Consider the following 21,890-nt stretch of genomic DNA (forward strand, 5'->3'; position numbering starts at 1 on the left):
TTTCTTCTTGCTGTGGTGGTGTGGTCTGCACATGGTCACAGTCCTTATGATTTTCTCTTGATCCACATTTAAGTATCTTTGACTTCAGATAGACTGTTTTTAGAATGATTTCATGACTTTTATACTTAAATATTGGGATCTTTTTATTATGTTTAATCTTGATCCATTTCCAAAGATTCTAGCTTATCATTCAAAATAAGGAACTTCATCTGGGATGAAGTTAGTGGTGTTCTGATGCTGTATACACTTATGGAGACAAGTAGCAGCCAAGGTTTTCTCATTGGGATATCTCTGCTGCTGTGTCAGGAGGCAACAACTGCCTGCTTCAGCTGCAAAGATTCTGGTCTGAAAGCCATATCACGTGTTTCTCAAAGTGTTGGGAAGCAAAGAGCAAGATTTCTGTAACCTGCTGTTACTCTTTTACTTACCACCTATGTCACTGTTGTGCATGCTTGCAGTAGTTCCTCTCTTGCAAGGGAGAAGCTATACAGGTAAATTGAACTAGTATGTCTTAGTCACATGAAGGTCCTGCTTAAATAAGAGGCAGCTGTTTTTCAGCAGTGTTAATGGCTGGAGATTCACTTATTTACATAAGATACCAAGGAAGCTCAGGTTGGCCTTTTCCTCCCTGTCTGAAGATAGGACACTTGCTTTATAGCACTTGCTCCATGAGCCTTTCCAGCTGCAATGCTCAAAGACAAACCCGTGTGCTTTTATAAACTTTCCTCTTATTTCCTTCTACTTCATTTGCCTTGGAAGGTCATGATAGGTTAAAGGTGTATTTTAACATAAGCAGAAGAAAAATAGCTGAATAGTTCCTTTGCTGAACTGCTCCTTTTACAAAAGAAAAGTCCAAACAAACATAACAGCAGATGCTTTGAAAATGTTATAAGTTTAGATAAAATCATAGTATTAATTGAATAGTTCTCAGACAGATGGGATAAATGAGATAATTGTGAAAACATTCTTAAAAATAAAAGGATGCCATCAGGTGAAAGGCAAGAGTTTAGGGAATGACAAAAATGGTTCCTGACGTGTTTTTCAGGACGCAGTGTTAAAAGACAGTTTTCCTATATACAAGCTATTGTCATTTAGTGGATGTTAATTTAATTCTAATATTAGTGGTGGCATTTGGTCCAAATGTCTGTGTTTTCAAGAGAAAGAGAATCTGTTAGTCCAGCAGGTATTAACAGAGTTTACTCAGTTTCTCCTATTATTTCTCAGACAGGAACCCGTTTTCCTGAACCCACATATAATTACATAAGACTGTCACATTGTCATTTACTATGGAAATACTTAGGAGTCTATTCTGTAACATAACAAAATCATAGAATTGGTCAGGTTGGAAAATACCTTTAAGTTCATTAGGTTCAACCGCAGCCTAACCATACTACTTCAATGTCTTTTATATTTATAAAAGAATTTCCATTTGCTACAATAGGCACAATGGTGGTCACAACTTGGACCTGGGCCCCATTTCTTAGTAGGGTGACATCTACTCTGAAGTGAGAAAAAGTTCTCAAGCCATTTGAAGCAAAATTGGTTCATTGACAACTGGTCATGGAATAGATCATTTGTACCAACATGTAACAACTAAGACATTGCAGAGGGAAAAGATTATAAAATTAAAATACTCTTTGACACAAACTACAGTTTTCTTGAATCTTGCTGTAGCAACTGTTCTTTCAGCCAAATAAAATGTCACCTTCTTTGAACTTATGTGGGACAAATGCCAGGAAATGGCTTTCTAACAGAAGAAACACACATCACTAATAAATAAGTAATGAGTAATAGCAAGGTAGAGATGCAGCTTTATTTTTTTTCAGAGTTTGTGGTTTTTCTTGCTCTTTTATAACTCATGGACTTGTAGAAGTCAGTGGGAAAACATAGGAATGGAGCTAGTGGCCGCTTTTAATTCTGGTTGTCCAAACTCATTGCAGTTGTCTCACCAGTGTAGATAGTTTGTGTGGTGTTATCTTCAATGTAGCGTACTTAAAGTCGTCAACTTCCCATCACACATGCTGTGCAAAAGTAACTGTGGGACAGTATGCCTTTGTAGACCTTAAACAAAACCTTACTCTAAATGTACTTCTCTAAAGTGCTGGTTGTAGCAAGGCCTGGTAAAGCTGACAGTATGGATATATTGTAAACCTAGTTTTTATAAGTACTCTTAAATAACACTTAAACTATACTGACTGTATAATGTATAATGACTTAAACTGTGGTTTGTGTAAGGCAGCCTAGATGCTTAATCAAAGTGTTCTGCACTGCTCCATGGGAAGCCTTAGTTCACTCAGTGCTCTCTTCTGGCTCCTGAGCTCAGCCAAGGCTGGCGGTGCTGGTGTTCACAGCCTCTTGGGGCTTTAGAAATGCTGGTATAATTAGAGAAATGCTGCATGGACCCAGTTCACTTCATTGTTGTATGAGATAGATCTTCTGTAAAGTATGACGCTTAAAGCCACTCAAAAAAATTCCATACAAAGACTGCTCCCCCTTCATTCTGCTAAATGAAATAAAGAAAGGAGGTCATGGGAGATGTATATGCATTGCATGTGATGTGGGCATTTAACCTAAAAATTCCTTCTGGAATTGGCTTTCATTCCACGTGGTTGTGCGAGAGGATAAAATGTGTCAGACAACACAATAGTTCCTATCAAGAAGACAGGTCAGTTGGCCAGATCTGTTCATATCACAACTGAAAAGAACAGAATCTGGCCTGAGATGTGGCTTTTCAGAAAGCTAAGCCCTTGCTTTTTGTCATTTGAGAGGTTTTTTTCCTGGCCTTGGGAGCATCTGGTCAGTGAAGAAAAGGAGGAAAACAGAAACGGAGTGAAAAAGTGTTTCTTTCTTCCCAGATCAGTGTGCTGGCACTTAGATTCTGGCATGCCTTATTCTTTGCTTAATAACAACACTTGGAGAAATTGTACTTCTGAAGGCTAATATTACATTTTCTTTGTTGCCCTTTTCCTTGTTCAAAGCCTTATTACTCCCACCAATAGATGTGAGAATGGAATAGGCTGCAAACCTGAACGTTTCAGGACCAGTAGGGTAGAGGGCATTGGCAAACAGTCCCAACCTAGTGAGTGCAATTAGAAAGATGTGCAGTAGTAGCATGTGACTGTGTCTAACCCTACAATGTGCAAACTCAATAATAACCTCTCCCTTATTTCATTATCTACCTACAGCAAATCCTACCAGGGCAGGAGGAGGAAGGGAGTATCCTGGCTCATCTGAAGTGATTCGTGAATCCAGCAGCACAACAGGCATGGTAGTTGGGATCGTGGCGGCGGCAGCGCTGTGTATCCTCATCCTCCTGTACGCCATGTACAAGTACAGGAACAGGGACGAAGGGTCGTATCACGTAGACGAGAGTCGAAACTACATCAGTAACTCAGCACAATCCAATGGGGCTGTAATCAAGGAAAAACAGCCCAACAGCGCTAAAAGTTCCAACAAAAACAAGAAAAATAAGGATAAGGAGTACTATGTCTGATCTCAACATCTAAATGAACGCTTGTATAGAAATAGTCTTCATTTTATCTGAGACATAATACAAACTTATTTACTTTACTTTTTATGAAGCACATTCAAAAACAAAACAAACAAACAAACAAAAAAAAAGACAGGGAATGCAATCAGAAAGGAAAGACTGTTTTTAAAAACAAGCATTTCATGCTCTTGTTTTTCAGAAACGGGAGCTGATAAATTCCCTAACATCCACAGTGTTTTCATTTACTCTGCCTGTCTTTATGTTGCTGGAACAGTTCCGAAAGACAATGATGGCACCACGCATTCATAAAGCAAGGAGTATTACTACAACATCGAGGCACAATATGAAACAAAACAAATTTAAAACAAAACAGGAAAAAACAAACAAACAGACAGAAAAAAAGAAGCTACCTATGATTCTGGATTTAGCCAAAGTGCTAGTGCTTTCTTGAGAAGTAAGTTAGTCTTATTGTCAGAGAAGACTGTCATTATATATGGTGACTCAACAAGCAAACATAGACAGTTTGCCGTCTGGTGCAGTGAAGCAGTGATTGGAAACTTGCATTTGAAACAAAGTGCTGGCTTTTCTGAAGACTTATGTAGAAATACTTTCAAAAAGCCCCTTTCTGGTTGTGAGGAAAATAGTACGGAGGCCTTATTTTCAAAAACAAAAACAAAAACAAAAAATCTGGAATATAAGGCACATTTCCACAAAAATAAAAAATCAAAAAAGAAAGAAAGACAAGGAAACAAGAGGGCATAGATGCAATCATTGGGAAATTTTCATGCACGCTTAATATGTTATTACATATGTTTATATAAAAACACATCTATATGTGCTTTCTGGACTGTGATAAGTGATGTTTTATAGCCTGTTGTATAGAAAATGCAAACTATATCTGCTCTTCAGCCATTTTTGGTAAACTCAATGTTATAAGTGTTGCTAGGTATAGAGAGTTTTATGACATCTGGAGCAACAGACATACTTCTTTTTTTTTGCAGCCATTATAAATTGTCACAGACTTTTCTTTTTTTCTTTTTCCCTTCGTTTTTCTTTTTTGCATTTTAATTTACAGTGTAGTGGTTATACTAAGGGGGACGTGTATGAATGTATATAAGAGTCAGCTAATTTTTTTCTTACCTGTACAGCCTCTATTCTGTTGCAATTAAGTTCTCGTAGTTTGTATGAAAGAAGTGGACTAGAAAGCAAAAATATATATCTATTGTAATTTTTCTTCTCCCTCCTGTCCCCATCTCTCACTCCTGATTATGCATCAATGAAGTTGATCAGAATAGCCAATTTTCCTAGAAATATACTTTCATTAATTAGCTGAATATTTAGAGACCAGTCTTTGGCTTACAGTCAGAGCTTCACTATGGAAGAGCATGGTTTGCCTTACAGGAACTTCTTAGAAAATTATGAGAACGATGAGTTTCTTGAGGATCTTAGGAAGTACCATATAGTGTTGATCTGGCATTCAGTTTTATGAACAGCAGTTACTACAGCATTGAATGGTAAAAGTTCTACAAAGGCCCATTTTAATTATCCAGGCTGAATCTACTACAGCATTTACCCCTTTCTCCAAAAAGCAAATAATTTCGAGGTGCACGATAGTATTTTTCAGTGGTGGGCATTTTGGCACATAAAAAAATATTATTTAGCTAAGTTGATTGTGCAGTATTGCAAGGCATCATAACCAGATAAATATAAGTTCATCATGTTTTAAATTAATAGCTTTTCTCGCATATATGAAGCATTAATGCATTTTAGTTAAATGTATTAAATCTATTGCTATATTTTACATGTTAAAGGGTTGGGGTTTGTTTTTGGCTTTTTTTTTTTTTTTTCCAGTATTGTTTTGTTAGGTTCACAGCAATAAATCACAGCGTAACATTTTATTTACATGGAAGTTCAAAGGGAATACATTAGATGGAACGAGGGTAGTTTGATGGAAATCAACCAAATCATTGGATGGCCTCCTGAGAGGGAATATGGATGTTCACAGTTTACAGGCAGGAAGGAGGAATATCAAATTAGCTTTAAACAGCAGGCACAAAACATTTTGTTGTGTGTTACTCACTGTAGCTGATGAAAAATGCTGGAGACTGGTACAGCTATCTGGGAGTCAGAGCACTTTAAAAATACATGTAGCTGACACAAAAAATGCCTCTTTTGAAGGTTGCCAACTACAACAAGGTGCATTATGTTTGTATTTATGAAATGATTTTTATTTTTTTATTTTTTTTTTCTTTTCAGAGAAATGAGAACAGCTTCACAAAATCCATTCAAAACTCATTTCACAGATGGTTGTTCACGTACAGCATTCATAATTCCTCCCACCTTTGCAAGACAGCTGTACTCAGGGAAAGGCAGGGTGAGTTATACTGAGGGTCATTGCTGGGAGCAAGAGACTTGAGCTGGAGGCAGGAGAGAAGTTGAAAGCCAGATGGTGGTCAGTACTGAAAGATTTCATTGCTTAAAGAAATGTGGAAAAACAAGAATAAACTGATGGCAGGAGATGGGACATGGCAGAATATGGTTTGGGTGAGATGCAATGGTCTTTTCAGCTTGGTATTGATTGCATTCATGAAATAGCATGGTTAGGTCAACTTCCAGGCAGTTTGGTAGATTAATCTTTAAATAAAACCACACATCAAGGAAAAAACGTTCTGCTACTACCATGAGAAGCAAACACAATTTTAATACTGTTTCTGAAGGTTCTCCTTTTTCCTCTTTAATTTTGTAATTTAACAACAAAACAAAAACAAATATGGATATATCAGAAGTGCCAGCAAGTGGATTTAATATTCCTTTGTGTTTAAAAACAGCAGCAACAACAAGCAAACAGACATAAAACAACTACCTAACATAAAATCGGATCCCTACTCTATAATAATCTAATTTGTTTGACTGAGATGGCTTCATTTCTATGACTGTATTGTGTTGCCTTTTTTAACAAAACACTAAATAATGTGTGAAACTTTCAACCCTAAGACATCGAAGAGAGGCCCAATGCCCCTAACCTTATAGTGCTTTCTGTGATAGATATTTACGATTTTTTTATTTGTTGCAAGGCCAATTTATTCATTATCGGAAATGCTAAGCAAGTGGAATTTACTGTTTTGTTAATAAAAAATGTTTCTTAATACAAAAGCTGGCTTGGCTTTTTTGTTTGGTTGGGGTTTTTTTTTGTTGGGTTTTGTTTTGTTTTTTCTCTCCTGCACTTCGATCTGGGGTAACAATTCATCTGATAGTCGTGAAAAAAAAAGTTGGAAGGGATATGAAATTAAAGACATTCATGTCAGCAAAGTGACCTTAGAACTCTTCAATGAAAACCTTCTGTAAGTCTTGTGTTCAGCTTGCTTAGTTAGAAAAGCACAAAAACAATAATGCATTGCTGTGCAGAAGTACTAAATTTGAAAATGCCAAGTTTTGTCTAATATCAGGAACTTGGAACTTAATATTCCCCTACTCTGCCAGCCCTGGACTGGGAAAAGACCTCCTTTCCTTTTCCATGACTTTCTCCTCAAAGGATATGATGGAATATAAGGTAAAGAGATGAAGGAAATCAAACTAATGATATTTTCTTTTGTCTAAAAGTTTGTTTAAAGTTGATGGAAAAATGAGCATATTTCAGTTCCTTAAAAACATTCCTTGATAGTTATTGCAAAATTTCAACTGCAGCTAATTTGTTGCCCGAGTACTTTCCTTTTTAGCACAGCATTTAAATTTATTGCTAACTTCAAGCAAACATTGAATCCTATTGATTTCAGTAAGCACCTAAAGCTACCTAAACGCATTGCAGGTTGCAGGTGGAGTTAAGATTTGGGATCTGATTTCCAAGAAGAATTTAAATGTAACACCTTTAATTGCATCAGTAGCTTCTTTGGCTTCAATAGGATTTATTTATCTGCTTAATTAGGTATAGACTGAAGCATTTTAGATAACGTGTTCAGAAATATCTGGAGAAAATAGCCTCTATCTTCTACTGGTATAAAGCAGATAACGGCAAACTTACATTCTGAACTATTTTATAGTAAAATTAGAAATTGAGTGTGTTCACATGTGTGTGTTTTAAATAAATACTGTTCATTTTATGAACTCAACATACTTCACGCACAGCTGAGCTTTAACAATAGTGATTTCTATTATACTGCTGTATGGGACCTGCTGAGTCATGGCCTGAGCCACTGATTGAGCACCTGGGAAAAGGATCGGGCCAGCCCTTAAAGCACAGGTGAAGGCAATTCAGCTGTGTGAGAGGCGGGGGTGCAGCCTGGCTGCATCTCTCTTAGACCTCATTTAAGGGCTGACTGCTACTGGGGAAGGTTCTCTTTCTGGAGGTCCTTCATTGGTGAAGCTTTCCTTTTGAATCTAGAATCTTTTGATATGGGTGAGTAGTCATCTTCCCTTCCTTTCTAGCACCTTTGTATCGTGCTGGTCCTTCTGTCATCACCCCTTTCTGTTGAAGAAAAAAAGAAAAAGCAAGCTGTATAAAACCCTTGAATGCAGTGTAGAATATGGGAACTAGGGCACTCGTAGGCTGAAAATTACAGCTGTGTTTGTTAATTTCTCCAATATGTCTTTATAGTTTAACAAAATGGTTCTTAATTTGGGTCCCTAAATATGGTTTTCATACTAATTATAGAAATTTGCTTCTAAATTCAGTCCAGCCTTGAGTAGTGGTGTTTGCTACCATTATGCTGTGATAAAACAGATTTGTCAGTACAATTTTATTTGGAATCAAGGCTGTTTGCTTTGCTTTAAAGCCCCTGTCTAAGCATTCCAATGTTAAAGTGTTTCTGGCCCTTGTGGGAGAGAAGAAAAGATATCCTGGCTGCATTTAAATCAATTCACAACTTCTGTGTGCTAGGGTGATACAATTGCCTGCTAGGCTTTTACTGCCTATTCCTCTTTTGATCACTCTTCGCTCTCCATGAAACCAAAAGTCTTCCCCACAGGTTCAACTTTGAGCTCGAAATTTCAGATATCTGTGCTTAGTTTTGGGAGGTGCAGGGCTAGAAGTTATTGCAGCTTCCACTAGCTCGGTTTAGGGGCTTCTTAAGGTCTTTGGGAGACTTCGGCTGTAAGCTCTGTCCTCTGGAAAAGAGTGTGTGTAACTTCTCCTTTCTTAGTTACTCACTACCACGTGAGTGGCGCCCTTATTAAGCTGTACATGTCCATGTTCATTGCAAAGGGGTGGGATTAGATGATCTTTAAAGGTCTCTTCCAATTCAAATGGTTCTGTGATTTTCGGATAATTACTTTCCTTTATTGTTTAGAGCAATTAAATTTCCATATGACATTACCTCTCCAGAAAATAAGATTAAATTTTGGTAGACTTTTTCTCCTTAAAAAATAGAAGTAAAAACAAAGAAACATGCTATTTTCATGAAGGGAAGACTTAATTCAGTGAATGTGGCATTTTTTAATAGGTAAATTGTTTTTAAGTACAGTAATTTCATTCCAGTATATACCTGAGAGGTTTAAAAATCCATGACAGCAAATTGTCAACAACAGCATGCTTTCTGGAGACAATAAAGACATTACCTTGTTTGTAAGAGTGCTCGGTAGCCAGCAGCAAATGTGAACACATTGGTTTGGTTACAGCAAATAACTGTAAATGCAAAGGGAAATGGAATTTAGGCAGCCAGAAATAACTGCAGCCACTGTTTCTGGACTTAAGAGCGTGTCCATTTGCAAGCAAGTGGGTGTTTATTGGGTGATATTAGTCACAGATTGGGATGGAGCAAGCTGAGAAAAAACATGCACAGCCTGCATCAGCTTTTTCAGGCCATGGGCCCAGCTGCTGCTGAAGATACCCTCCAGTTAGGAGAAAAGGGTAGGTTTTAGAGAACAGCTGCTGCACACCCACTGGCCTGCCATTTTCTAGTAACCCTTCTTTTTCCAAGTGAAATGAAAATACAGTTTCTGTCAAAAGGAAGGCAGATTGTTTCATTTGACAGTTCTAGTGGCTCCCAAAATGTGTGGCAGTACAGCCAGCACCTCGCAGAAACCAGGCTTCAAAGAAATCTGTGTGGGCTGGGTTTGGCAGTCAGGGAGGGACAGAGAGAGCCAGCACACAGGGAAATGCTTATGGTCCCTTATGGTGTCCTTGCAGAGCTGTTTTTGCTGTCACCCCTGCTAGGTCCGGAGTTTAGTCCTATGACACAGAGGTGGGTCAGCACAAAGTAGGCCTCAGGGGACCCAGACCCAGTTTTGAGTCCTTAAGGCAGTGAGCAGGTTGTAGCAGGCTGTGTTACCAAATTGTAGGCTTTGGAATGGACCTCTGGAGATATCTAGCCCAGCTCCTGCTAAAGTGGGTTCCCTGGAGTAGGTTACACAGGAATGTCCTGCTAGCACAGGGCCATGTGTTGTCCTCTCCAGCTGACACTCAGGACAGGGTTGTTGAGTTATGAATTTTTCCCTTTTTCACTTTCTGAGCTTCTGTGGGGCCGAGGCCCTTAGAGCCATGGTACCCTGACAATTCTAGTTTTAGCAGTAGGTTCCCTGAGGAACAGCAGCTGTGACAAGAGAAGGTTTGAGGGATGCAGCCCCAACCTGCTGTAAGTACAGAAATAGGAGTAATTCAGCTGTAAGGGTCTTAAAAGAAAAAGTTCTCAAAAAAGTCATGGCATGACACATATACGGTGCCCCACTCTCAGAGCCTTAGCTTGAAATATCAGGGAAAAGAAAGTGAATAGTCACCTGAGATGAATTTTGGGAAAATGTTCAAGCCAATCAAGTTTCAGATTCACTCATTCAGTACCACATTTGTGATCCCATATGAGTGTTGCTCTACAGGCTACGTGGCACACAGTTAAGATGCCTGAAGTCCAGCTCTCAGATGAAAACAATACTGGTTTTCTGTCACTTTCTGCTCCCCGTGTCCATTGGTATTCCTCTGCTAGCGGTGAAGAGGTCTAGGAATTTGATTAGGAGTTTCTTTAAAGCTCTAACTGCATGTTCCACGCACCAGAGAAGAAAAGTTCACTTCTATTTATGTGCTTGGAGAGGGGAGGCAAGCCCTAAAAGACACCCAGGCAGCTGCATCCCATAAGGATTAAACTCATATCACAACACTACCAACATCCCTAATTTTCTGGGAGTCCAAATAACAAGGATTGTGACCAGACAAGCTTCAGCACATACTGTCAAACCTTAACAAAATAATTAACTCAGAGCCCAGATTTCCAGGAAAATGTCACCCTCCCTGCCAGTTTTTTGGGGCTTGCAGGTGAGTTTAAGTTCTTGCTACTTACACCTGGAGAGGCAGCAGACATGTTACCGCTGTCTGTCAGTCCCACCTGGCTTTTTCCCTGCTTGAAAACTGCAAGCTTGCTGTAGTTACACCACCATCTCAGCTAATTGTACAGAGGTTTTTCTTTAGATTTAGGCATTACTGGAAACCAGCAGGAAGGCAAGTTGTTGCAGAATGTAAAGGCCAGAAAGGCTAGAACTGCATCCTCTTACGCAGTTTGTGTTTTCACTCGCTTCCTTTTGATTTATAGGTGAGGTTCAAATCACAGAACAAGAAGAGCATGCTCCAAAAATAAAAGCAGACTTTGGCTTATGCTGTCCAGTGAATTGCTACATGAAAGCAGGAGGGTTTCAGGTAATTAACTCATTTAAATCTTCAGTTTTTGAGGGATGGTGCTTGGAAGAGGAGAATTTATGTCTAGTTTTTCTGAAACTATTTAAATCAAACTGCAGGCCCCTTTTAGGGAAATCTTACAAAATGCAGGTAGCACAAATGTAAGTCATTATTTAGATCAGTTTCTCATCTATGTGTACGGCTTTTTGTAAGTAAGGACTGCAGGATTTGGCTTAAAGTTACGTCTGTGCCTACATCAGCATGTATCAATCAGCAGGAGCAAGTTTCATGGCAAAGTAGTTGGTGCTGAAGACCTGACCTCCCTGTTGTATTTCAAGATGTTCTTTGAGTTGGTTATGGCTTGGACCTATGGTTGGGTGCTGTTAAGTTAAGCTATATTAGGAGCATTTGTAGAGCTGATTTTATTTATTTGTCTGGAATGTGTTTAGTCTGCTCAAGCAGAGTTCTCTGTGAAGTTGATTGAAGTGTAATAATGGGAACTACTGAAGTTGGAGTTGCTTCAGAATTGTTTTACTTACCTTAACAAAGCCGTTACTGCTGTGATGCTCTTTGTACCTTATTACACATCATTATACTTTTTAACTCTTCATAATAAAGCTAAGCTATTTTTAACAGAAAGTACCAAGTGCCAGATGACAATTGCTACTGTGCATCCTGATGCTTTTTCAGGATTCTGTCACTCTGACCTTTATCATTTTATTTTTACCTCTTTCCTTTCTTAGATTCCTTTGAATAGGTTAAGAAGAGCATGGAAGCACTGTGAGATACAGGCTATATGAGGAATCTGTGTTTCTGACACAGAGGTCACTACTCACTTGTAAACTGATGACTGCATTGCAGTTAGCTATAGAAATGCGTTGTGATTTCTACAGTTGATTAGGAAACGTACTGTACACAAAGCTGGGACTGGCAGAGCTCTATAAGGAAGAAGGTGTTGATCTAAGGAGATATGGTTGGGCCAGGACAGGATTTGGTCCCTCCTCAGGGTGGTAGAACTGCACTGAACAGCCCCAGTCTTGGGGAACTTGACATCCAGATCTTGCAAGACAGATACAATTTTCACTAAAGTTTTTACCGTCTTCTCTAACCCAGTACACACAAATATCAATTCTTTCTGGAAAAGAAGTTAATATTAATCAGTTCCCAATTTAGTCAGTATTAAGAACATTACAATAAACCTCAAGAGACTGAGCTACACCTGGAGATATTCACTTGCATTTTCTGCAGGCAGGGAAACTTCCAGTTCTTTAAGAATGGAATTTCATTGCTGCTTTTTAAGCATGGAGTGATTGCACTTTCCTCTAGCATACTTTATGTTCTTATGAACACTTCATAGAAGTATTCTGAATAGTCATCAGTGATTATTTTAGATTTCTAAGTGTTAGGCATCAAAAACAGATGATATAGACTGATGATAAGACTTCTAAATCTGGTTTTTTGTAAATGGACATAGTCATGTTTTAGTGACTGCTTTTAAGTTTTTCATAAGCTCAAAGAATCAGATTTTAGTGAGAATAGAGTATTAAATATACAAAGAAACCTCTGCATTTGTTTTCAGAAGCGCTTCTGTTTCAGTTGAGAACAGTTCATGTCAGCAAAAAGAATGTCTTTTGAGGTTATTTTTTATGTGTATTAAATGAGTTCTTGGTATCACCTATTGTGATTTAGAAATCCCTCAGACTCTGAATTCAAAACAAAACTTAGAGTCATTGCCAATCTTTCTGAATCCTGATCAGTTACCATGTATTGCAGCTCAAAGTCTGTATGAAGTTACAGCAACAGTCTGGTGCCTGATTTCACACATTGTTTTGCTGGGAGGCAGCTCTGCCTGTCAGCATGGGTTGTCCCTGCTGTGCTGCTCTGTGCTCCTTAGCCATGCGCCATACTTATCAATGGGAGCCATTACATAGGTTCTGCTGCACACTGTAGAAGCCCCTGCCTCAAAGGCAGCACTTGACATTAATTTGCACACTGTTTGAAGCAAAACTTTGGTTAACTTCAGCACAAGCAGAGTTTTCATCTGAGGAATGTAAAACTCTAGGTGTGTTGGCATGTTAGAAAATACTCCCCAAGCAGATTGAAATCCCTATACAAACAACCTGAACGCAGAGTATAGAAAAGACAACCCAAAGAACATCAAAACCAATCTGATTTCCTGAAATGGACAACAGGCTGTTAGGACACGACTTCCTCCTGTGAAGTCTTTTAATGTATATCTTTGGTTCAGTGAGAGTGTGAGATGGGAGAGGCCTGGTATTGCACAGTGATAGATAACACAGCCTAACAAAACGAGGACTGCACAAACAGGACTCTGCAATTTTCAAAATTGTTTTCAAATATCGTAGAGATGTTATGTTGTAAAAGCAGAATAAAAATCTAACAGAGAGACTTGGTGATAACAGGGTTGAACAGCAAAGAATGATGAATGTCACCAGCCGGTAGTACCTGTAATCACATGAGAAAATAAAGAGGAAAGGAAGAGAAGGAAAGGAGACAAACAGCTCTGAATACCCTCATAAACAACAAGGTTTTTTTCTCTCTGTTGTGTGTAAGGCCCGCAGTTCTATCTATGTGCTGGGGTGTTTGCAGTGCATCAATGCTAGATGCGCAGACACAGAAGCTTAGGAGTTACAATGGGGTGGCTCAGGTTGCCATGAGCCTCATTGTAGGTGAGCTGCTCACACATGCAGTTTGATTCAAGAAGTCGCATTTTTCTTCAAATGCTTATTGAACACTGTCAGACAAAGCTTCTTTGTTAAACAGACACAATTCTTTACTTCTCCCACTGTCATCCACACAAGTTTTGAAATGAAAAGTGCTTTTGCCCCTGCGTATATTTTCTTTTTTCTTTCTTTTTGGAGTTTTTATGAGGCTGAGAATGAATGATATCAATTCTGAGTTCAACCATAATGATCCTTCCAGATTCTTAATGAAGCAAAAGTTTTGGTTTCAAATAACTAAGAATCAGAATAGCAAATAATTTTAATTGCTGTATTATTATAATTTGTGAAAGTTCACGTGAAAGGTTTGTTTTAAACAAATAAATAATACAGGTATTAACATTGCCAGGTCAATCTGCTGCTACAATGGTGTCTGTTAATAGCACTCATGATTCATAGTACATGAATCAGACTACAGAACCTAAGGCTTAATTAAAAGAACAGTGAAATGTTAGTGAGGGAGAGAAAGTCTCTTCTTCCAAGCTTTTTCCTCCTGGTTAAAGTTCAGATCATTGCTTAGATGAATTGCACCAGCATATTGTTGTTATTGAATCTGAATTTTCTGTATAGAGAATTTGTCTTTATCTGGTTAGTTAATACCAATTGAAATCTAATATGGGAAGAAATCATTATTTCCATAACATCTATTGCTGAAACTCATCTTGCTTTCTGTACTATCTAAGCTCATGCACAACCACCTGTGCATACAAGTGTAATTGTAACCGTGCTGGTGTGTTCAGAGAGAGAAAGGAAAACAGCCATATTACAGTAACTAAGCTTGTCTGAGCTTGCAAACTCCAAGAATAGAAAATCTTCTTGTTTGTTCAGTTTTTCACTAAATGCAGTAGAAATGAAAGGCAGTCGATCTTGATTAACAAAGCTCCATTTAAAAGCAGGAGTTTATATCCACCTCTAAACCAGTACCAAACATCAGCAGCCTCATACATGTTGACAGTCCTGGGTCAGGTCAGCCCATGGGGAGTGAGCTGATGCAACGACACAGAAGTGAGTTGGTTCCCTGCTCAGAAACGTTATGTCAGCATAACTCTGGAGGCTTTATTGTCATTATTCATGGTTGTGCCAACATGGGCCTGAGCTCAGCAGTGTGTGTCCTTTATTCTTCTAGGTATGATGTTGAGAACTCTATTTCCTCATATTTTTACTCCAGAGGGAACATTAAAGTGGTTTTTTTTTTTTGTTTGGTTTTGTTTTGTTTGCTTTGGTTTTTTTTATTTTTATTTTTATTTTTTTTATGGCACTGCAGCACAAAGCAATGGATGTAATTAAAATAGTCTCTTAGCTCTTTTTTTTTTCCCCTTCAGCTGTATTAGAGAAATCAGCAGTTCTGCAGCAGTGATTCTTGAAGGTATATACACTACTTTGTTACTACAGCAACAAGCAGCACTGACAGTGTCAAGTTGTAGATGAACTGGGCTGCAAGACCAGATCAAAATGAAGACTGCCACAACATATCTGCTATATGAAAAGGGGATAGGATTATAATGTTAACAGGGCAGTTACAGTGTGGAAAGGTATCTTATTTTTACAATAAAAAGCTTCTGCGGTACTTCACAAGCCAAATCTTCTACCAAATCTTCTGCAATCAAGTCAGCCCTTCTTGTTTTACTTTGTGCTGTTCCAAAAAGGGGCGACCCATCTTTTTTTTTAGGGATGGTGATTGCTCTCTAATCAATGAGCAACATGTAGCTATTTTCAAAGCAGTAGAGAAGGAGGTGTCTAAGGCAAGGACAGGAACTCCCCAAGAGTCTTGATGTAAAAACAAGATAACATAAACTGCCTTATCTTGGATCAGCTTCTCCCTTACAATGCAGACCTGCTCTGCTTTTTTTTCTCTACATCCTTCAGGAATACATGTAGAAGTCATAAAGCATACGGGGGGAAAAGGGCAAACTCACCTTTCTCTTTCCTCCTTGCCCTTCATTACTTCTCCTCCCTCCCTGGAAGAGCCAAGGTCTCTATTCTTGAGCTAAGGCACCCTCAGAGTAAATACTGGATTTGAGTTATTTCAAACCCTGATCCCATAATGGCACCTTAATGCAGTCCAGCTTTCAAAAGCACACAGTGAAGTGAGCTATTACGTGCTGAGCTCTTTAGAGAAGCTGACCGTAAGTTCTATTTTATTTACCAAGACCCAGTCTATGCTAGCTTTTGTGATGCAGAAATACTTCTGTAAATTATACCAATACATTTCCTAGAAGAGAAGCTGCTTATATTGGACAAAATGAGCTCGTGGCAATAGGCGTTTAGAAAGAAATGGGGGATAAAATAACCAGCACTAAGTGTTATATAAGTGTAACTGTATCTAATTTAGCTACAATTGCTGATATTGGGGTTTCTTCCCTTCCTATGTCTCTCTCTGTACAGGATGAGAAGTGAGCATGTCTAGAACAGCACTGCTTTATCAAGGGCAGCTACATATTGACTTTGCTTAAGGAAAAGCAGGGTGAAAGCTAGCAGAGCAGATACAGAGAGCTAAATTGCTAAAGTAGAATGCCACTCTGTATAAGGCCATTGGCTTGAATATCCTTACAGAAGCTCATTAAACCTATTATGTATTTACTAAGCCACTCTAATGACATGAATGCATGCTCTGAGATTGCCTGAAGAGTAGGGTTTCTTAACTAAAGTGGTAATGAATGGGGTTGGGTCTCATGCATTTTGCCTTGGCTTCAGGGGGATAAAAAAAAAACAAAAAACAAAAGAACAACAAAGCAGTGATGGAGAGTGATGTCAGCTGTGGAGACAGGTGGTAACTTGTTAAGCCATCATGACTGATCTATGTTAAATCTTCAGCCTGAACCCTTAGCTGCAGCTAGTTAGACTTCTAGGCAGATAAAGAGCTAACAGCAGAATCTGTATGAGAAAAATAACTAGGTCTCCAAATACACTTAGCTACTCAAAAACACGCCTGAAAAAAAAACGCTCAGAGAGAGCCCTAAATAATTCATTAGCTTTTTCAAGTATTACACTGGCATTGATTTCTGACTTGCCTGCATATTAAGAAGTATGTAACATTTTATTGAATTACTGACTCTCAGCAAACTGAGACAAAATGGTCAATTCTTTATGTTCTTAAGGAACAACAGGAAGACAAAAGGGGGCCTCCTTAATTCTCTCAGTCATACAGTTCATCTGTGCTTTTACATTCTTGCATTGTAGTAGAGTGAACGTTCAGGTGTTGAATACCTCCAGCTTCCATTCAGTTCTAAGAGTTAACTTGTCACAATTTAAAGGTAATAAGACCCATAAATGAACCGGGGGGGGGATGATTCCTGGAGAGAGAGGGGAAAAAAAAAAAAAAAAAAAAAAAAAAAGATTAATTTCATTTAAATCTGCAATATATTTTTAAATCTTCATTACAGAAATCCAGACCAGAGTTTTATGTAACTGTTTACTAGAAACTGTACCTTTTAAAAAAAACATATGTGAACCATTTTAGATATTTGCAATTGGAAAACCTAAGCTCTGTTCTCCTCTTCTCCCTGGTAGAGTATAGACACATCGCATTACAGGTTTTTACTCTGTTCATTAAAAAAAATCCTGCTTAATTGTGACAAGATTTTGCAGATACCCAACACCTTCTAGAAAGAAAGTCTTCCAAGATTAATACATAACCCTAGCTGAAGTAGGTTTTCCTGTTCCAGTTGTTCTGTTTTATCTGAGGAGCAAATAAAATGGGTGCAGCTTGTTACCCATTCTTGTACATACGCTCATCAAAGGGGGATTCTCTTAAACCAAAAAATGCTGGCCTTATGATTGTCCCCAATTCCCTTGCCACCCTATGGCCAGAATGTTTTTCCCAGAGGACTACTAGCTAACCCAACAGGGAGCCCAAGGACCCACTTCTCTCCAGTTCTAGAAGCTCCTGCCAGTTACACAGTTTTAGTCCTTGATCTCTTCCTGACATTCCTGCTCCTCAGCTGTCCTTTCTTGCAGTTCATATGATGGTGTCTGAGATGAGAGCTGCTTATGCTGCTGGTGCAGAGAGAAATCATTCAATAACAATATAAAGTGTGCTTAAGCACAGAAAAAGTGTCCACACTTGTCAGGTTCTGGCTGAAGAATCATTATTTGGGATCTCTCAGAAAGCCTCTATAGAGCTGGTCACTATATCCAAGTTTCTTGAGCCTTGTTCTTAGTTCCCATAAATCTTTTCCTTCCTATATAGTATGAAGATTTGGAAAAATACTGATATATAGAGAACAAAGGCCATTTTTCTCTTATGGAGAGTAGCAATGCAAATAAAAAAGGCAACTCTATTTCTTGTGTACCAGAACTATGAGCAAATATAGCCTCAAATCTGAAGACTGATTTAAACTGGGAAGTTCACACCACCTTGATTAAAACCACCAATATTCCATTAATCGAGCAGCATTGCTAGAATGCACTGAACTGCCCTTTATTTGATTATAACAGCTTCTGATTAAGCATTGTGGCCTTGGACACATGAGAACTTAGAGATGGGGGAAAGCTGCAAAGACAACACCCACCAGGATACAGGATACTGCCTAGCACTCTGTAGTCTTCCTTTCTTCTTCCTTCTTTTAAAGCTTCTTCCCTTCTGAGCTTTAAATATTAAACAGTACAAGCTTATCTGCATACCAGTAAACCTGCAGATAGAAAACAGTGTAGGTATGCTTTAGTCAGTTACAACTTTCTTCATTCAGTAAACTATTATTTTCAGCATTCCCATCTCAAATGTGCATCCTATAAACAGTGTTTTGGTTGGTTTTGTTAAGTTTAAAGCCTTTCTGCATTGTAGAACAACCTCGTGTTTTTCTGTTATAAATAACTCATTCACTTTTTAGTAGTAGCTCTTTCTGCTTCGCCCTTCTAACTGTTTTGGTAGAAAATGGAATAGATCTAGTGCAACTTTTTATGGTTATAGAGTAAATAAACACTTATTATGCATTTCTTCCTCAAACTTTATAGACTGCTTCAGTGTAATTAGTACTCAAGATAATAATCAAGGTCCTTTTTTTTCATCTTTAAAAAAAGAGCTTTTGAATTGCCAGTAGATCTTTTTAGAGAAATGAGAGTCAGCATTTCTCCTTCATTCCTTCCCATAACTTAGGCTATAGGGATAAATGGGTCCAGTGCTTGCTGTTAGCATAATATGATTTGCAATACCCTTTAAATATCCAGTCATAAAAACCGTAAATGCAAGTAAATGAATTTCCACAGTGCTTCCTGGATGAGGCAAGTGAAAGGTTTTAAGTGTCTCTCCTATATGTAGCTCACACAGCTGTGATTTTGCTTTCACACTTGTGTAAGTGACCAGGAAGAAAATTGAGGGTGAAAGACTGATGTAGATAACAGCATGTGCAAGTCTGAATCATAGAATCATAGAATAGTTTGGGTTGGAAGGGACCTTTAAGATCATCACTCTAATCCTGGTGCCAAACCAGCGCTACTCCTATTGTGTTGCGCACTTCTGAATCTTTTCACATGCAGGAACTGCAGTGAAATAACCAAGTGACAACGTTTACCAAACTCACCTACTCACACTCCTAGATATGCATCTTTCCTCACTACTCCTGAGAGCAGATCTGATTCAGCTGATGAAATAAGCATAAGAACGCATGAGCTCATTGAATTTTGAGACCAATTTTGGCTCCTGTTCTCTCTGCAGCTTCTCATATCTTGACTGATTGATTGATTCATCATTAACAGCCCGAACCTTTCAATGAAACCAGTGGGAGTCTTGCCATTTTACCAGCAAGAACAGACTGCTGCTTAAGTTTCCCACATGAAAGTACAATTCACTAATGTGTAAAAGAGTAAAATAAAATCCAAGAGACCGAGATGGCTGCTCTTAAAGTTGGTTTAGTATAGAAGGCTTGCACTGAAGCAACTGTTTGAGTATATTCAGCAATCTGGATGGCATTTACATTTATTTTTACGTGCCAATTTCAGTTTGTCTGTTTTTGTTTTTTCAGTTGGTAAGGTGTGTGTGGATGTAAGCACAAATGTTTTTTGGTGTTCCTTGAGGACTGCCACGATTTGCCCCTCCTATGATCACTCTCCTCTCTCACCCTCTCCACCATCTCACATGTCACAGTCATCCTTGGGAACACTAAAGATAGGACAGTCCTCTCAGGGAACCATCATCAGCACTGTGATTTAATTGTCAGTCCTTGGGGCACTCAGAGAGAGATGTGTGGTAGGTGGCAGCAAGCACTGGACAAGCTTTAGTACCATCACAGAAAATATAATCTGAATCTCCCACCTGTCAGAGAAAGGACCTACCACCAGGCTACTGAGGCAGTCTGTCTAGCTGTGGTAAGATAGATTTGTTTTAACCCATCAAATTCCAGGCTAGGCTTGAATATAACAGACAAAGACTCTTAGGAATGCATTTAGTCTCAGATATTATTCCTCAGTGATCGTCATCATTTCCTGGTTGTAATATCAAGGAAAGATATAATTAGATTTATATTTATGTGCTTTTTGCAACATATAGGGTTATTTTCTGTTTATACTATTACTGCTTTGGGAGTATAAACAAAACTGATGAACACATTATTATACCTTTATGAGGGCAAGTTATTCGATGCGTGAATGCTAGTGACACTTTCAGTACTGTGCTCACAATGCTTATTCTGATCATAATGGTTTAAATAATACATGAGCTCATGCATATACATACTGTAGCTCAGCTCTTTCATTAAGAGCCTTGCTAAATTCTCTCAGCTACTCTTCCCCAGTGCTCACACGTTTTCAGGGTGAAAGTCCTTTTATTTGTCACAGGCAGGCTGCAAAATCTTGCTGAGATATCATTTTAAATTTGTTTGGCTGTGCAACCTAGTTTAACAAGGGCAACTTGCAGCCTTTGCTATTCCTCCTGGGAGAAAAGAAGTGAAGCTTATGTGAAGTATTTTAACGTATGAAAAAGCCATATGAAAGGAAGAGTGAAAAATTGGATTCAGTAATTAAGATTTTGTGTTGAGACTCCAGTGGTCTCTGTTCAATTCCCCAGAGTTTCTACAGGAGTTTGAGCAAGTCACATCAATCTTTCTAAGTCTCTGTAAAGTACAAGTAACAGTTTCCTCTTTTCCTCCCGCTTTGTCTTATTTTGTCTCTAAGCTCGCAGGTGCAGATTCTCTTTGAACGTGTTTGTACCTTGCCTAGCATACCATGGCTTTGAACATATTCAGGGACGCACCATTTTTTATATATACAAATCAAGTATTAGAAAGGAAAATACTTATGAATTTATATCTTCGGTGTTCCAATTCGAGATAGTCACTTTAAACAAATATGTTGAAGTATGTGTATTTATAGAGAAAGCTCTTGATTCTAATGTTTTGGGGCAGAAAAGTGATATTCTGTGTTGAGAGCAGGATTGGATCTGTGCATTAAATACAGCTGGCATGGAGGAATTAATCCATCTTTCACGTCTGCTCTAGGCTCTGTGTACTTTGGAAGCACTGCAAGAAAGAGAGAGAGGAGAAATTCCTCTCTTGGGCATAGAGGCCCAACGTATGGCAAAAGAGCACGGGTTGGAAGTGGTGAGTGAGGAATATATGTGGTGGGTCCCTACTGGGAGAAGAAGTTGTAGCTGATTTTGTGCTTGTAAAGAGTGCAGGCTTATATGGCTCTGGCTTTCTGGAGGGCACCTGCCTGCAGTGTTGGCAGCGCTTCCTGCACTTGAACCTAAACACAAGGCTTTACATTGGAATGGCTGTGAGATTTCTCCTTCCTTCCTGCTAATCTGTGTCTGGTATTTCTGTGGAAATGAGAGTACCTGAAACAAACCAAACACTGGCCCCTACCCTGCCAAAATCAAATTACTGTAATGAAATAGAATTATACATCATGAATCACTGGCACCTATCAGACTATAATATTGCAGCAGGCTGCTAATGAAGCACTGCTGTTCATCACCTGGTGTAAGTACACATCTTCTTCAGTTCAAGACTACTTCTAGAGATGCTGCTGTGATCTCAGAAGCCCTTCAAGGAGCACAACCGTATGTAGGGGTCATTCACAAACAAGCAAAACAAAGCTGGGCTGTTTGCATGCTGCAATAACATGTCCTTAG

At 38.7% G+C, this 21,890-nt stretch overlaps 1 protein-coding gene across 45 annotated transcripts in view; it reads left to right on the plus strand.

Annotated features, from left to right (window-relative positions):
* NRXN1 (neurexin 1) overlaps positions 1-6,643 on the plus strand; it is a 606,274-nt gene extending 599,631 nt beyond the window's left edge. For 44 of the 45 annotated variants that reach the window (XM_015856854.2, XM_015856856.2, XM_015856852.2 and 41 more), the window contains one exon: positions 3,186-6,643. In XM_015856854.2, coding sequence (XP_015712340.1) covers positions 3,186-3,493 — 308 coding nt within the window. In that variant the 3' untranslated portion in view covers positions 3,494-6,643. The remainder of the gene's footprint in view (positions 1-3,185) is intronic. The other variant, XM_015856867.2, reaches the window with a different exon arrangement.
* Positions 6,644-21,890: the final 15,247 nt, after the last annotated feature.

The sequence above is a fragment of the Coturnix japonica genome, chromosome 3, assembly GCF_001577835.2.
Source record: "Coturnix japonica isolate 7356 chromosome 3, Coturnix japonica 2.1, whole genome shotgun sequence".
In the NCBI taxonomy this organism is placed as follows: Eukaryota; Metazoa; Chordata; class Aves; order Galliformes; family Phasianidae; genus Coturnix; species Coturnix japonica.